Source organism: Sceloporus occidentalis, unplaced genomic scaffold (genome assembly GCF_023333645.1).
Source record: "Sceloporus occidentalis isolate IW3139 unplaced genomic scaffold, rSceOcc1.0.p SCAF_9, whole genome shotgun sequence".
NCBI classification, from domain to species: domain Eukaryota; kingdom Metazoa; phylum Chordata; class Lepidosauria; order Squamata; family Phrynosomatidae; genus Sceloporus; species Sceloporus occidentalis.
The window spans coordinates 9,954,942-9,972,333 of record NW_028316989.1 but is presented as its reverse complement, the minus strand read 5'-3'; the positions used below and the strand labels follow the sequence as shown (position 1 = coordinate 9,972,333).

Sequence of the window (17,392 nt, the reverse complement as noted above, 5' to 3'; positions counted from 1 at the left end):
CCTTCAGATCGTGGATTATTTTGGACTTCTTTCAGCTTCCAATTTGGATTTGGTGACTATTATGTTCAGTTTTCACTGTTTCATTGTTTGTTCCAGACTCACATAGTCAATGATGGCATTCTCCGCCTCATCTTTCTAGCATTGCATCAAATGTGGGATTACTCTCCCAGATAGGAATCGATGATCCTGTTGTCTTTTATGTTTAAGAGAAGCCCACAATATTAATTCCTGCCCGCATTGCAAGGCTTTTACACCTCAGGACAGGAAAAATCGTGAGTCCCATTTGTATGAACTGGCTCTTCAATCAGCCTGAGCCCCTTCGGCCACAGTCTCCATTCCTCCTCAGATGTTGTCTGACTCAGATACATTTCGTCCTACTGAATGTCCCCTGGATTCAGATTCCCTTCAGGGAGCAAAGAGACAGAAACCCTCAGAGGGTTACAGCGTGACTCCCCAACATTCCCAGACTATTGGTTCTGCTCCTGGTTTCGATGCCTTCCTCAGTACTAGTTCCTCAGATTTGAGTCCTCTTGTTGTTCCAAGCTTACCTGTCCATCCAGTCCCTATCCAGCGTAATCTGCCTTTAATAGCAGAATGAAACTTGGATGTTTGCTGTTCTTCTCCCTCCCCTCATATTGAGAAGAGGAAGCTAAGAAAAAGAAGTGAGATAAACAGGGCAAGCAGGTACCTGCCCGTGTTACTTCAGCAAAGTCAGTGTTATCTGCCCTGCCCATCTTGCAATCACCAACTCTTATACCTCAACTGATACCCTTATCACCTCTTAATATGGTTCAAGTTGCTTTGGACTCTCCTTCAGATGGTGAGATCCTGGACTCCATCCCAATGAGGGGAGATACAGACCCTTTACTTCGACAATCCTCTTTCGAGACTAAGCCTGCAGTCCTGGAGTCACATGTTACACTTGCCTCCTCAACACCAGGGCTGTGCTTCACTTGCCTTCCTTTTCACAGTCACTCACATCACTCCGGTTCACTCAACTCTCAATTTCTGCCATTTGTAGACATCTTGACAGGAGACCCTCCAGGGATGATTATGTTTTTTATGACCGCCATCACAGCTGCAGTTGTCACATCTATTATTCTCCATAAGGCTCTCCTAGAGATCTTCATGGGGATGATCATTTTCCCTTCTGTTACTATGTGGATTCAGGCCAACTTTATGAAGTCTCTTATCAATACATCTTCCCGAACTTTTCACCAGGGGAAAAGTTTTGCACCTTTCTACTTGTCACGTAAGCAGTTTTTCTTTGTGAGCTCACCTGAAACAATTTACATTTCTTTGCAGGACACTCCCTCCATCAAGTTTTAATAGCTCGCTAGTCTCCCCAGTATGTGAGTCACAAGCCCTTATCAGATGAGTCTGGAACTGGGGGTCTTCAGCACTGGGCGGTTCGAATTCACGTTATTTTGCACAATACCATCATACCTGGGAGCCCCTCCGAATTGGCATGATTCAAATTGGCCAATACGCATTCGCGCGAAGTGCATTCAGTGCAGAATGTTTTGTCACACCGGTGCTCAACATGAGGATTGGCCGATTCGTATCGGCCCCCTCGCACATGCTCAGTGGTGCCCTGCATGGGTTGCGACCTTAAACGCTTCCGGGGTGAAAGGGGAGGTCACGTCATGACAGCCCGGTAAACAGCTGGAGAGCCAGCTCATGCACATTAACAATCGCGATACAACGTGCCCTCTCTACATTCCTCTCTGTTTACTCTCTACATTCCTGCTTGGTTTTAACGTTACCATGACCTTCCCTTGCAACAAATTAGCAATGCCCAGTTGTACGTGTGTGTGTGTGAGTGTGTGAATATGTATTCTGAGGGGGGGGGGGGGAGGACCAGTTCCAGCGGCTGTCAAAGAGGCTGGATGGCCATCTAAGTAAATGGGGATGCTTTTTTCCTCCTCCTCCTCCCGGCTTGGGAGCCAGCATAAGCTGCATCCCAAGAAGGGAACAGGCGCGGGGGCCGCTAGAATCGCGGCGATCGCCGCCGTTCCAGCGGCCCCCGCGCCTCTTCCCTTCTTGGGATGCAGCCTATGCTGGCTCCCAAGCCGGGAGGAGGAGGAGGAGGCTGCTGGAACCACGATTCCAGCGGCCCCCCGCGCCTCTTCCCTTCTTGGGATGCAGCTTATGCTGGCTCCCAAGCCGGGAGGAGGAGGAGGAGGCCGCTGGAACCGCCCCCCCCCCCCCGCTTCCCTGGAACCGGCAAGAGGAAAGACCCACCGGAAGTTAAAATTGGAATCTGGGGGTCTTGCGATGGAATTCAGGATTGGGTAGTCACACCAGAGCCATTCGCACTGAGATCGAACAGAGCCCCAATCCAGGATATTGTCATGGCCAGCCAAGATCAGCTCTCGGAGGATGAGGAGGAGGATGAGCCTCCTCCAGAGCAAGGGCTGATTGAGGCAACGCCAGGTGCTGTTCCTGCCCTGCCAGGTCCCAGCTGTGATCCTCCAGTCCCAGAGGAGGAGATTCAACCAGGTCCTAGTGCCACAGAGAGGCTTCCTTCGGTACCACAGCCTAGTGGTGAGTCTGGAGACGAAGCTTGCCTGCAGGTGCCTTCCTATCAAGAGAGAAGGGCCGAGAGTGCTTGCAGGCGCAGATCCAGGAGGATTGCAGAAAGACAGTTAGCAAATCAGCCTCAGGTGGCTCGAGGGAGAGCTTCCCTGATTTAAGTGGAAGAGAGGCTTGAGTTTGTTGCTAGAGTTTATTGCATGAGCCCTTGGTGTGATTGCTGTCGCTCTAGCTCCAGACATCTTGTTACCTTGCTTCCTTGCTACCTTGACCTCGGACCGGACCTTTGTTATCTCTTGGCTATTGTGACCTCGGACTGTTTTGACCACGCTGCTTTCTGGCTTCCTGACCTCGGCTCGTCTTTCGGCACGCTTGACTTTCTGCAACCCCGACACCGGCTTGTTTCCTCGGCTTGCTCTTTGACTGCTTCTCCACAAGGTTTGTTTTGCCTACACGTATCAGCATAAGTCAGAGATTGCTGGCAGCAATCCCGGACATAATAAACTCTAGCCTTAATCATTGCTGATAACAGAATGGCAGAAGCAGTGCTCGTTAAAGAACTGTTGGAGCAGAACCAAAAGCTGACAACTCAGGTTGCTATGCTCACTCAGGCTATGGCAGAGCTGCAAAACCAAGCTCCAGCTCCGCAGCCACCTCAGCCTAAACCAAGAACCAAGTGTCTCACTGCTTTGCCTGAGAAATTCTCTGGAGACCGGGCTATGCTGGAGAGCTTCTTGGCCAGCTGCAGTTTGCATTTTAGAATCAGGAAGGCAGATTTTCCCACAGACTCATATAAGGTGGCCTTTGTTATCAGTCTGTTGTCTGGCCCAGCTAGTAAATGGGCAACGCCTTATTTGAATGCAAACAGCCCGGTGCTTGATAACTGGGAATCCTTTGTTAAGGAGTTTAAAGACACTTGGGGAGACCCAGTTAGGACTGAGACTGCTGAGCACCGGCTGTTGACTTTGAAGCAGGGCCAGGGTTCGGTGGCGGATTACTCAGTGGCTTTCCGCCTTCTTGCCCAGGATGTTACCTGGAGTGATAGTGCTTTGCAGGCTGTGTTTCGGCAGGGACTGTCGGCTGGGATCCTGGACGAACTGGCCCGCTCTGAACCCCCAGCAACCCTGTCGGCCTTAATTACCCAGGCCATCCGACTGGACTGCCGCCTTACGGCTCGGAAAGAGGCTCGACAAGCTGGCCTCTCACTGCCTCCGCTTCCTGTGTCGTCACCTCCTGCAGTTGCTTCTGAGACTGTTGCTCCTGGAACCACCGAGGAACCAATGCAACTGGGAGGAGCTCGGCCCCGGCTCTCAGGGACAGAGAAGGACCGGAGGAGGCGGGAGGGCCTTTGCCTGTATTGTGGCCTCGCTGGACATTTTGCCAGGGTCTGCCCGGCCAAAGGACGTCGTGCCAAGCCGCCGGGAAACGGCGCACCCCAGGTGTAGAGAGGGTTTGCCACCTGGGGGCCTGTTCAAAACCCGCTCCTGCTACTCTGGTCTCTCGGAGGGACCCCCTGCTAGTGGCTGCCACCCTGCGGCTCCCATCCATGGAACTTTTGCCGGTAGGGGCCATGCTGGATTCAGGAGCCTCTAGCTGCTTCATGGACTTGGCGTTTGCTCGTCAGCATGGGATTCCCATGGAAGCACTGCTCGAGCCCCGGCCGGTGGAGACCATTGATGGACGGCTCCTTCGCTCAGGCCCGGTGACTCATCAGACGCCGTTGCTTCATCTGGAGATCCAGGGCCATGTTGAGGAGCTTCGTTTTTTGTTGGCAGCGGTCCCGCACTTCCCGTTGGTGTTGGGCATGTCGTGGCTCTCGCGGCATGACCCGCATATTTCCTGGTCCCGGCGGGAGGTGCTTTTCGGCTCTGAGTACTGTCAGGAGCACTGCTGGCCGGAGCGGATCCCAGCGGCAGTGGTGGCAGAGGCTCAGGATGGCAAGGTGACGCTGCCGGAGAAATACCGGGACTTTGCGGATGTTTTCGACAAAAAGGAGGCGGACCGGCTTCCCCCGCACCGGCCCTATGACTGTGCCATTGATCTGGTGCCGGGGGCCCCTATTCCGGCGGGGCGTCTCTATTCTCTCTCAGAGCCTGAGCTGGCGGCTCTGAGGGATTTTTTGGAGAAAAACCTGCAGCGGGGCTTCATCCGTCCCTCCAAGTCTCCTGCGGGTGCCCCGGTGCTCTTTGTCCGCAAAAAGTGTGGGGAGTTGCGCCTTTGCAATGACTATCGGGCCTTGAATAAGATCACTGTCCGCAACCGCTACCCCTTGCCCTTGATTCCAGAGCTGTTGGAGAGGCTTCGTCATGCCAAGGTCTTCACCAAGCTGGATCTTCGTGGGGCCTACAACTTGGTGAGGATTCGGGCAGGGGATGAGTGGAAGACGGCCTTCCAGACTCGGTATGGGCATTATGAGTATACGGTCATGCCCTTTGGTCTCTGCAATGCCCCTGCCGTATTCCAGCATTTTGTGAATGATGTGTTCAGGGACTATTTGGACCGGTTCGTGATTATCTACCTGGACGATTTTTTGATTTATTCCCCCAATCAAGAAGCCCATGATTCCCATGTGCGTGCTGTGCTCCAGCGCCTGAGGGAATACCGCTTGTATGCCAAGCTGGAGAAGTGTGCTTTTGACCTCCGGGAGGTGGACTTTCTGGGGTACACTGTCTCAGCACAGGGCGTGGCTATGGACCCAGCCAAGGTCAAGGCGGTGTTGTCTTGGCAGCCTCCTCGCAACAGGAAGGATGTGCAGCGGTTCTTGGGGTTCGCCAACTTCTATAGGAAGTTTATTGAGGACTATGCGGCCCTCGCCAGCCCCATCTCCCAACTGTTGCAGGGGAAGGGACAGTTCCTGTGGACGGCGGCGGCACAGGCGTCGTTCGAGGCCTTGAAGGTGCGCTTCACGTCGGCCCCGATTCTGCAGCACCCAGACCCTCGCACACCCTTTGTTGTGGAGGCAGACGCCTCAGACGTGGCCATCGGGGCGGTGCTGCTCCAGCCCGTGGGTCCCCAGGGGCATCTGCTGCCTTGTGCCTTTTACTCCCGGCAACTCTCTCCTCCGGAGTTGAACTATACTATCTGGGAAAAGGAGCTGTTGGCGATCAAGGCGGCCTTCGAGACCTGGCGACACCTGCTGGAGGGGGCGGCACACCCGGTGGTGGTCCACACTGACCACAGGAATTTGGAGCACCTGCAGACGGCCAGGAAGCTGTCTCAGAGGCAACAGCGCTGGTCATCTTTTTTCGCCCGCTTCCGCTTCCAACTGAAGTACATTCCCCAGTCCCGGAACCGACAGGCGGATGCGCTTTCCCGCAAGCCGGAGTACGCCACGAACCCAGGGAGGGAATTACAGTCCACCATCCTGCGTCCAGAGAATTTTGCTGCGGCGCCGAGGGAGGCCGCGCTGGTGGACCAGATCCGGGAACTCCAGGGCCAGGACCCATTGGTGGCACAGCATTCAGGGGAAGGGGATGCTTCGCCCTTCACCATGCGGGACGGCCTGCTCTACCACCGGGGCCGCCTGTATGTACCAGCAGGACCGTGTCGGGAGGCGGTGTTGCGGCTGTGCCACGACTCCAAGCCAGCAGGTCACTTTGGCTTTTGTAAGACTTTGCACCTCCTCACCCGAGAGTTTTGGTGGCCTCGAGTTCGGGCGGAGGTGGCCAAGTATGTGGACACATGCCCAGTATGCCATCGGGCAAAGGACCATCCGGGTCGGCCGGCGGGGTTGTTAATGCCGCTGCCGACGCCGTCGGGGCCCTGGAAGATGGTGTCCATGGACTTCATTACTGACCTGCCCCTCTCTGCTGGCTGCACCACCATTTGGGTAGTGGTGGATCTTTTTTCGAAGATGGCGCACTTCATCCCATGCGCTGGTCTGCCCACTGCAAAGGAGACGGCCCGACTATTTGTGCAGCATGTGTTCAGGCTCCATGGATTGCCCGAAGGGGTAATTTCGGATCGCGGCAGCCAGTTCACCGCTCGATTCTGGACCAGTTTGCTCCGACTCCTGGATGTCGCGCCCCACCTGTCTTCTGCGCATCATCCGGAGTCAGACGGGCAGACGGAGAGGACCAATGGGACCTTGGAGCAGTACCTCCGCTGCTATGCCAGCTACAGGCAGGACAATTGGGTGGAGTTGCTCCCATTGGCGGAGTTCGCGTATAACAACTCTGTGCATGCGTCCACTCAGCAGACGCCATTCTTCGCCACGGGAGGTTTCCATCCACGAGGGTTCCCAGCGGTGGCTCCAGTCTCCAAGGTGCCTGCGGCGGACGAGTGGCTCCAGGAGCTTCAGGCAGCGCAGTCCCTGTTGCAAGAGCAGCTCGAGGTGGCTAAGGAGGCCTATAAGAGAGGTGCAGATCGGCATCGCCAGGAGGGTCCTCCTTTGAAGGTGGGGGATTCGGTTTGGCTGTCCACACGTCATCTGCCACTACAGAGGCCCTGCCGGAAGCTGGACGCCCGGTTTGTGGGGCCATACAAGATCATGGCCCAGGTGAATCCGGTGGCGTTTCGGCTCCAACTTCCTCAGACTTGGCGGATCCATCCGGTGTTCCATCGCTCCCTGCTGCTCCCAGCCTCTGATGTTCGGCCTGATGCTGGTACGACGCCACCGCCTGATCCAGTCTTGGTGGATGGGGAGCAAGAGTTTGAAGTGGCCCAGATCCTGGACTCTCGTCGCCGTCGGGGGCGCCTCCAGTACCTGGTCGACTGGGTCGGCTACGGGCCAGAGGAGCGTTCTTGGGAGAACGCCTCGGACGTTCATGCTCCACGGCTCGTTCGGGCTTTCCACCGCCGCTGCTCCGACAGACCTCGTCCTCCACAGTTGGAGGGAGAGCATTATGGGAGGGGGAATGATGTCATGGCCAGCCAAGATCAGCTCTCGGAGGATGAGGAGGAGGATGAGCCTCCTCCAGAGCAAGGGCTGATTGAGGCAACGCCAGGTGCTGTTCCTGCCCTGCCAGGTCCCAGCTGTGATCCTCCAGTCCCAGAGGAGGAGATTCAACCAGGTCCTAGTGCCACAGAGAGGCTTCCTTCGGTACCACAGCCTAGTGGTGAGTCTGGAGACGAAGCTTGCCTGCAGGTGCCTTCCTATCAAGAGAGAAGGGCCGAGAGTGCTTGCAGGCGCAGATCCAGGAGGATTGCAGAAAGACAGTTAGCAAATCAGCCTCAGGTGGCTCGAGGGAGAGCTTCCCTGATTTAAGTGGAAGAGAGGCTTGAGTTTGTTGCTAGAGTTTATTGCATGAGCCCTTGGTGTGATTGCTGTCGCTCTAGCTCCAGACATCTTGTTACCTTGCTTCCTTGCTACCTTGACCTCGGACCGGACCTTTGTTATCTCTTGGCTATTGTGACCTCGGACTGTTTTGACCACGCTGCTTTCTGGCTTCCTGACCTCGGCTCGTCTTTCGGCACGCTTGACTTTCTGCAACCCCGACACCGGCTTGTTTCCTCGGCTTGCTCTTTGACTGCTTCTCCACAAGGTTTGTTTTGCCTACACGTATCAGCATAAGTCAGAGATTGCTGGCAGCAATCCCGGACAGATATTGCCAATCCCCTTATCAGCGCACTGGCCAACACGCTCCAAAAAGAGGAGCCAGTACGCATTCAGTTCGGCATCTCGCGCATTCACGTGAGTTCGGATTGGGCCATTCGAATGCTGGTATGATGGTATTGTGCGAAATAACGTGAATTCGAACCGCCCAGTGCTGAAGACCCCCAGTTCCAGACTCATCTGATAAGGGCTACAGAGACCACAAAGAAAAACAGGTTGCTTACCTGTAACTGTAGTTCTTTGGCTGGTCTTCTGTGAACTCACACACACCTGCCCATCCTCCCCTCTTTTACTGTCCTGCTCCTTAGTTTCTTGGATGCTTGTCTGCAGCCTCCTTTGGAACAGAAGGAACTGAGCAGGAACAGAAGAACAAAATGGAGGGTGGGCAGGACTACCACCTAAAAGAATCAAATCTCTGTTCCTGAAGTTTCTGAGAATGCACTGCATAGGTGCAGAACACCTAAATGTGTGAGTTCACAGAAGACCACTAGAAGAGCCACAGTTACAGATAAGCAACCTGTTCATGTTTGACTAGCAAATATGACATTATGGAGTTTGGAATGAATAGATTCATGTAAGAGGTTTAATCTTTTAGGAAACTGCAGAGACAAGCAAACCAGATTTACCAGGTCACAACCTCCCTGTCCTTTACAGAGGAAAACAGCAGGACTAATCCTCCTTCCCTTCAAGTCTGGATTAGAGCTAATTCTCAAAACCCATAAGTGTGGGAAGTTCTTAAAATCAAACCACACAAAATCTGTTCCTGCAGAACCAGAAGACCTAGGAAATCAAGGATATGATGGTGCCTCTTTGTTTCCAGATGCTGGGATTTCCAATTATATTGCTCAGACTGAGAAGTTTGGAACAGGAGTCTCCGATGGGCCCATTTACAGCACCATTGACCCTGCCAGTGATGACATGAGGACTTTCAATGGGGCCTTTTCACAGCATACCACCCCATATGCCACAACACCTGTGGTGCCCTATGGAGCTACCCATCTCCACTCACCTGATGAAGAAGAGAGTCAGTGGAACACACAACCTGGGATCTCCAGCATCCAGTATGCCCAGCCTGAACGGGGCAGGGCAGAGAGTGGTAGGAACTATCAGCATGCAACAAGCTACCCATCTTTCATTTCCTCTCTCCAATTGTAATGGTATCATTCACTAAAACTGCTATGTCCTAGCGTACATCTACACTGTAGCCATAATGCTGTTTGACACCACTTTAACTGCCATGGCCCCATGCTACAGCATTTTAGGATTTTCAGATTGTGAGGCACCAGCACTCTGGCAGAGAAGGCTAAAGACCTTGTAAAACTACAAATCCCAAGATTCCATAGATGTAGGTACAGCACTTAAAGTGGTGTCAGATTGCATTATTTCTACAGTGTAGGTGCACCCATAGAGTAGAAAACTCCTAGTTTTTGGAAATACTAATGATGATGGTGTTGAATTCCAGGTTGAATCTCTAATTAAAATGATCTTGCAAAACACCTATGCTTGAGATGCTGCCAGTCAATGTAGGCTGCGCAGAGCTAGATAGATCTGACTCAGAAGACAACCTCTTATTAACTTAACTCTTATTTGACTGATGTTTAAGACTGAGAGATTAATTAAAAGGGGACCTGGAAAGACAGAGTTGAAGAAAGAGAGAAGGGGAAGAAACAGAGCCATAGGCATGTTTTGAGAAGATGTTCAAGACATGGAACATTGTGCAACACATCTCTGACTTTGACTCCCCAATATAATGTGGATAAAGGGCTCTGTGTCTGCTATTTGCATTGGGGCAAAGTGCCTATTTACTTCTATGGTAGCTTCTCCCCCAATGCAAACAGAAGAGTGGGATGGGGGTTAATTTGAAGGGAAACCACAGGTGAGGGGATGGTTAGAACCCACTCTAACTTGTACAACAAGAGCCTGTTCTTGCTCAAAATGCACCTCCTATTTACTTGTAAAAAGCCAGTAACATTGTCCCTGTCTGTGTGAGTGGTATTTGTTATAGTTTAGTCCTTAATTCACTACATACCATCAGTGCCAGCCAAAAACATTTCCTTGTTTAAAGTGAAGTTGTAAACGGCACCCCGCATTTGTCTATCCATTCACTTTATTTACTTCCAAGTAAATATTTGCAGTGAAATCTTTCAATATCATCATAACTGACAACATCTCAGTCAGAATGTAGGCCTGTGACTAAGATCATCACCATTTTTCTTATGTATGATTTTTAATGCCTGATGAAGAAGTCAATGAAGCTTTGAAAGCTTTCATGATGTATTTTATTATTTGGAGTTGGCCCAATAATGGTATTGCTGCTTTCTGATTCTGTGTTTTGTTGCACTCTGAAGAACTACAGTAACAAATACTGCAGCCTCCCAACACATTTGGCCCATCTGGAGTATGTAGAAAAGAAACTGATTTATGTATGTTGAGGAATGTTGTAAGATTTAAATCATTAGTACTGTTGGCTGAAATCCTAACCACATTTGCTAGAGGGTCAGTTCAGTTAACCTTAACAAATCTTACTTCTGAGTATGAGATTGCACTGACTGAATTTTACATAGTCAAACAACTCTACAGACTGTACTGCATTAGCCCTTTACTGTGTCTGAGAGTACCTCTTTTTAGCTTCCGTCTGTCTTCATAGTTGCTAAGCCTATGAAACAAAAATCAATGGGGAAACCAGTGAAAACACCATCCCTCAACTGGACAGAAGTGCTTCCCCCACCACCGTCTGCCAGTGAACTGAGCCAATATGTGGAAGAAGAGGAGGGAGAAGAAGAGGAAGAACTAGAGGTTAGGTAAGTGGTAAATGAAACATAAGAAACATCATTTTCTTAGGATGATAGTTGGAGATAAAGAGCCCAATGTGCCCCAGTCAGAATATCTAAATTTATTCTTTCTTTGCAGCTCAGAGATGGAAGAGTGGTGTCCACCTTTGCCAGAAAGGACCTACCTGATGGAGAACATCCAGGAAGAGGCATGTCCTCTACCTCCACCTCGGGGCAATGCTTCCTCTCCTGCTAATTCCTATGGACAACAGTCCACAGCCACATTGACCCCTTCACCCCGGGAGGAGATGCGAGCTTCTGAGGATATCCCAAGACTGCACCACTTTGAGATCCCACATTTGCCCAGGTATGAACCATATCTGATTACAAAGCATGCAGTCCACCTTTGTGGGACTATCTTATATGCCACTGACATGCTCATTATTTTTCTAAGGCCCTCAAGTCTGGATCTGTTGTCTTGCATGCTTGAATGCTATAGCTTCCATCAGTGGAGCAGATATTGCCTTCCAGAGGGGAACCCATAGGTGGGAATTGTGGGGAAGCAGATTTTGGATAAAGATTAAAATACATTTCTTAATATTAGGCCAAACTCCCCTCTCTAGTCATGTAAACCCATTGGCTTGCATTCTATCTTTTAGAACAGAAGTGAGCAACTGTTAAGAGTCTAGGGCCTACTGAAAAACAAGTCATGCCAGGCTAATCTCATCCTTCTTTTTGCTATTGATGATAAAATTAGCATCTTGGTAGATGAAGGAAATGCTGTTGGTATATCTTGATTTCAGTAAGGCCTTTGACAAGGTCCCCCATGACATTGTTGCAAACAAGCTAGTAAAATGTGGGCTGGACAATGCAACTGTTAAATGGATTAGTAACTGGTTGACTGGCTGAACCAAAAGGGTGCTGAACAATGGCTCCTCTTCAACTTGGAGAGGAGTGACTAGTGGGGTGCCACAGGGTTCTGCCCTGGGCCCAGTGCCATTCAACATCTTTATCAATGACTTGGACAAAATAATAGAGGGCATGCTTATGAAATTTGCAGATGACACTATATTAGTACAAGTAGCTAATACCCCAAAGGAGAGGATCAAAATTCAAAAAGACCTTAATAGATTAGAAAGCTGGTCTAGAACTAACAAAATGAATTTCAACAGGGAGTAATGTAAGGTACTGTACTTAGGCAGAAAAAGTGCAGTACCACCTATTTCTCCCCATTGAAATTAATTTTGTTAGTTTTGGCCCAGCATAAATATGCATAAATATAGGATGGGGGACACCTGGCTTAACAAGACGACATGTGAAAAGGATCCAGGAGTCCTAGTAGACACAAGTTGAACATGAGTCAACAATGTGATGTGGCAGCTAAAAAGGCCAATGAGATTGTAGACTGCATCAATAGAAGTATATTGTCTAGATCAAGGGAAGTCATCACTCTATTCTGCTTTAGTCAGGCCTCTCCTGGAATACTGTGTCTAGTTCTGGGTGCCACAATTAAAAAAGAATGTTGACAAGCTGGAATACGTCCAGAGAAGGGCAACTAAAATGATGAAGGGTCTGGAAATCATGCCCTATGAGGAGAAATGTAAGGAGTTGGGTATGTTTGTCCTGGAGAAAAGAAGGTTAAGAGGTCATATGATAGCCCTGTTTAAATATTTGAAGGGGAGTCATACAGAAAATGGAGCAGCTTGTTTTCTGCAGCTCAAGAGACTAGGACAATGAGCTCAAACTACAGGAAGAGAATCATAGAATCTTAAAATCGTAGAGTTGGAAGAGACCGCAAGGACCATCCAGTCCAAACCCTGCCATGCTGGAACTCTCAATCAAAGCATCCCCGACAGATGGCCATCCAGCCTCTGTTTAAAGACCTCCAAGGAAGGAAATTCCACTACACTCTGAGGTACTGTGTTCCACTGTCAAACAGCCCTGTCAAGAAGTTTCTCCTAATGTTTAGGTGGAATCTCTTTTTCTGTAGCTTGCATCCATTGTTCCGGATCCTGGGAGATTACATCTCCAACAGAGTTGGATGGCCATCTGTCAGGAGTGCTTTGAGAGTTCCTGTATTGCAGGGGATTGGACTGGATTGCCTTGTAGTCTCTTCCAGCTCTTATGAATCTATGATTCCGTACACACAACCATACAAAGAGTTGCTCTCCCCACTTTGCCATCATGACTGTCTTTCCATTTAACTTGATGCTTCTTGTTTTCAAGGCGGCTACCCAATGGCTCAGGGCCATTACTCAGGGCCTCAAGTCCTCCTTTGACTCAATCCAACCCAAATCTAAACATACCTGAAGAGGGACCTGAAGGTATCACTTCTAGGCAAGGTCATCGACGTAACCTGAGCCAGACACCAGTGCAAAGTGCAGAGAATGTGGACTCCCCAGGAGTAGGTGTGTGCATTTTCTCCAACAACAGCTTTTTTGTTAGGTCATCCCATTACCTAAATACCCTAAAAGCACCAAATTGCATCTGACCTAAGAAGCTAAGCAGGGTCAAGTCTGGATAATACCAGGTGCGATAGACTATGGCCCAAGACACACGGGTGAGAAGTGGTGTGCCAGTGCTGATTCTATGGTTTGAGAGCATGCACCAACCGCACACCCCCAAATCCTAGTCCATATGGATGCTGCCATCATGGCAGCCTCTTGTCCCCATGGGAGCCACCATGATGAAGCAAGTGCAGCGTTGCATCCGTATGTTGGGGTGCCACACTTGCATCATTGATGTGCCACAGTGCGTTAATGTCGCACTGATAGTGGTGCCCATACATGCCTAAAAGAACCCATTTTTTTCTGGGTTCTTTTTGGTGCTGAGGGAGTCCATACGGTTTGACTGCTGCAAGCTTCCTCGGCAGCAAAAACAAGCAGCTCCAGCCCACCCCTTTGGGGGGGACTGTTGAGCCCCTATATTTCAGAGGAAGGAACTGGCAAAACCACCTCTTGAGTACTCCTTGCCTAAGAAAATTCTATGAAGAATGACACAGCCCCATAGTAGTTACACAGTGTCAGACTAGGACTGGGAAGACCAGGGTTCAAATCCCCACTTAGCCATGGTATTCTCTGGGTTTCCAAGCTTAGCCTGTTTTACATGGTTTTAGTGAAAATCAAATGAGAGGCGGACAGGATCACACATAGTGCTTTAACTTTCTTAAAGGAAGGGTGGGACAAAAGCATACTAGATATATGCATATTTGATACATTTCCTTTTAGCAAGAAAGGAAACCCCAGCATAGTAGTAACTGTTTTTCTCCATCCAGCCATATAGAGCCATGCTAGTTTTGCTTAATAGTTATCCTTTACCAGGGCTGAGCCTTGTGTAGGATAAACTAAATTGCTGGATGATAATCTCTTACTTAGCTGTTGGATTTTTACTGACAGGCAAACCCCATCCTAACCTTGGAGATACGCCTCTCCCTCCAGGGCAGAAAGCAAAAGGCAAGAAGAAATCTAAGTCTAGCCACTACCGTCGAGAGAAGAAGCAGGGAGGTAAGTGCAAAGAAGGTTGTGTTCTGCCTCAGAGCTCATGCCTTTCCAGCTTCCAAGTGCATTCAGTCACACCCATGTCAACTTTCGCATGTCAACAGATTTAAATGAATGGAAATTTGTAGTCTGTAAGAACATCTCTAGAGTTCCAGTGACAAACCTATGTGGTGAAAGTTTAAATCCTATGGTCCCTATGGAATGAGACACTCAGGTCTTCACCCCTTGATTTTACTTGTAGATCTTCCACCACCACCCTTGCCACCACCTGAAGAAGACCTCAACAGCTCTGCTCCAGACAGCACTCCACGACTGGACGGTGACCCTTCTGCCCTGGAGAAGGACCTGAATGGTTCCTTAGCTGCAGAGCGGAAAGTCATCCATCGCACAATGGCAGGCCAGCACTATCACCAGCACAGAGATGGTAATGGTGGCTACATTGGTCACTTCCTATGCTGTGGGGTCAGTCTATCTGGAGCCAATTTTCCCAGCATTCATTATGGTGTATCTGCTAGGGCATCCCCTTATCTTCTGGAACTGCCAAGAGTTTGGGATTAGGAGCTCTCTCACCATTTCCCACATAGCTTCAGTTGAATAGCACAGCTAACAAGAGGTAAACAGTAGAAGCTACTGTATGTGCCCAATTCCTTATAATGAGTTCCAAGGACTTCAGCACATTTTATTGCATTTCAGCCTAGATAAACTTGTAAAATTGTTCCTTTGTGTCTCTGGATGATGATCAATGATTACTGATGATTTAACATGCCTGGGCTTCCATCCATTAATATACAGGAAGCTGCTCTGAATGCAAAATGATGGCAGAGGATGGGTGAAACCACAGCTGGTTTTTTTGTTGTTGTTCTCTCTTAGCAGAGGAGGAAATCATCCCTTACAGCAAGCCCAGCTTTCTCTCCAGAAGCCAAGTGTCAAGCAATTGCTCCACAACAGGAAGTTCTTCTTCCAGGGGATCAACAGCATCTAGAGGTCATGGGTCAGGGCGCAGTCGGACAATAGGCGAACGCAGTGAGGTGATGCTGTAGCACTTCCTATCTTTTCCCATTTTTATTTTTGGCACAGAGAGACAGAGGGATACTAGCTCTGGGAGATGCATCAACATGTGCCTATAATCAGCATGTTAAACACTCCGACAGAAGAGTAGGGAAGCTCTGGTGTTCCAGATATTTTGTATTGCAACTCCGGGAATCATTTACTTTCACTATGCTAGGTGAGGCTTCTGGAAGCTGTGGGCCAAAATATTTATCTAAGAAGGAAAGGATAGCCAATTGCCAATTGGGGTTCTTCCTTGTCTTGAGTATTTACCAATCTTATGTCTCTAGATGATGGAATATATCTGATGGTGGCCAAATGTTTTAGGTTGGAAGGAAGGGATGTGCTGAGCATAAACCCCAAGGTTAGGATGTGGTTTCTATCACTCATCCTAAGGGGAACCCTTCCCTGCAGATAAAATTTCTGATTACCTAATGTGGACATCCTTGTAGGAAGTATCCAAGTATCTCCATCCTAGGAGTGTAATTCTTCACTAATTTTCTTCTCAAAGGAAGCAATGGACAATTTTAGTAAGTTTTTTCATGCTGCAAGAAAGTCTTAAAAAACCAGTTTCCAAATCTGCAATTCAAGACTTATTCTGCACAAAACTCATATGTGGTTCTGTATAGGAAATAGCATTTTCAGCACAGGAAACAGCATTTTCTGCATGGAAAATAATACAAACTGAAAACTCTGTTTTCCACACAAAACAGACATGTGAGAATTGTGTGCAGAATAAGGCCCAAACTGCAAAAAATAAAATAAAAAATAATAATCTTCAATTACTTGCAAATATTCTTTCTATTGCTACTCCTTCCCCAGCCACCCCTACCCTCAATCCTGGATCTTCTATGAAGTAGGCCAGAATTCTGGCTGGAGGATTAAAAGAAGAACAAGTTAAGAACAGAGTCAGACCTACTGATGTCTTGTCCCCTTTGTCCTTTCAGGAGAAAAGATGAAACCAAATGAAGTTGGCGTGAGAGCAGGGCCTATGAAATTGGCATCTGTGGACTTTGGCCTGGGACAGGATGGAGGCCCCATGCTTCTAATTTATGACCTTCCATAAGGAGCCATGCAACCTGTCCCCTTGTAAATAAATTTTGTCTGGCCGTTGGCAGTCCCTGGAAGCCAAGGAAGCTGTATTTATAAATCAAGACAAAGGAACACTCCAGCCTTGGGCCTTTTGAGGTCTGTGAAGGGTTTTTTCTGGCATTTCTGCACCTGGGGAGTTCATGCCCAATGGAGGGGGGGTGGGATTGGAGAAGGTGGTGGGGATGGGTGTTTGCCTTTGGTCATCCAGCTCAGGATGGGCATTGAGAAGCAGCCTACAACATACCAAGCACATGCACATGCTCAGATACTGTCCAGGTGCTCAGCCCCAAGGCAAGGATCACCAAGGGGGTTCTTTGGTAGCTCATGAATCCTTTTGTAAAATGACCAATAAAGTTGTTTGTTAACCTGGATCTTGTTGGACTCCTTTCACTTTCTCCCTGACAAGATGCACACAACCCTGTTTGGGAATCCTGGAGAGCACAGGAGAAATAGTTCAAAACTAGAACTTGGAAAAGTTACTTTCCCAGAATGCCATGGCCATACTGGCTGGAGTATTCTTTAAGATGTAATCTCTCCCCCCCTCCCCCAATTAACATTTCCAAACTGTTCAAATCACACATGCCTGCAGCAGCTGCTGCTGTTAACATAAAGAGCTGTCCTGAAGGCAAGAGGTGTTCCACAGTAGAACAGACTGCCGCAGCGGGTGGAAGGCAGTATTAGGTAGGAGGTTTTTACATTGAGGTTGATTAGACATCTGTCAAGGATGCTGTGATTTCCTGCATCAAGAAGAACCTTTTATGGTTGTATAACAAAACAAGGAATTCCTGATGAAATTTCCTCTTCTACACAATTATTAAACAAACGTACAGGAACTCTGTCCCTTATTTCACCTGGCAATCCTACTTTCAGCTTTACAGATTCTATGATGGTATTGC

At 49.1% G+C, this 17,392-nt stretch overlaps 1 protein-coding gene across 4 annotated transcripts in view; it reads left to right on the top strand.

The window, feature by feature from the left end:
- Positions 1 to 16,898, top strand: part of ROBO3 (roundabout guidance receptor 3) — a 120,373-nt gene extending 103,475 nt beyond the window's left edge. The window contains exons 21-28 of one of the 4 annotated variants that reach the window (XM_089538436.1): positions 8,910 to 9,185; positions 10,737 to 10,890; positions 11,000 to 11,227; positions 13,087 to 13,268; positions 14,256 to 14,363; positions 14,599 to 14,781; positions 15,228 to 15,385; positions 16,352 to 16,439. In XM_089538436.1, coding sequence (XP_089394562.1) covers positions 8,910 to 9,185; positions 10,737 to 10,890; positions 11,000 to 11,227; positions 13,087 to 13,268; positions 14,256 to 14,363; positions 14,599 to 14,781; positions 15,228 to 15,385; positions 16,352 to 16,363 — 1,301 coding nt within the window. In that variant the 3' untranslated portion in view covers positions 16,364 to 16,439. Of the gene's footprint in view, positions 1 to 8,909; positions 9,186 to 10,736; positions 10,891 to 10,999; positions 11,228 to 13,086; positions 13,269 to 14,255; positions 14,364 to 14,598; positions 14,782 to 15,227; positions 15,386 to 16,351 lie in introns of those variants that run through there. The other 3 variants (XM_089538437.1, XM_089538438.1, XM_089538439.1) reach the window with 3 other exon arrangements.
- Positions 16,899 to 17,392: the final 494 nt, after the last annotated feature.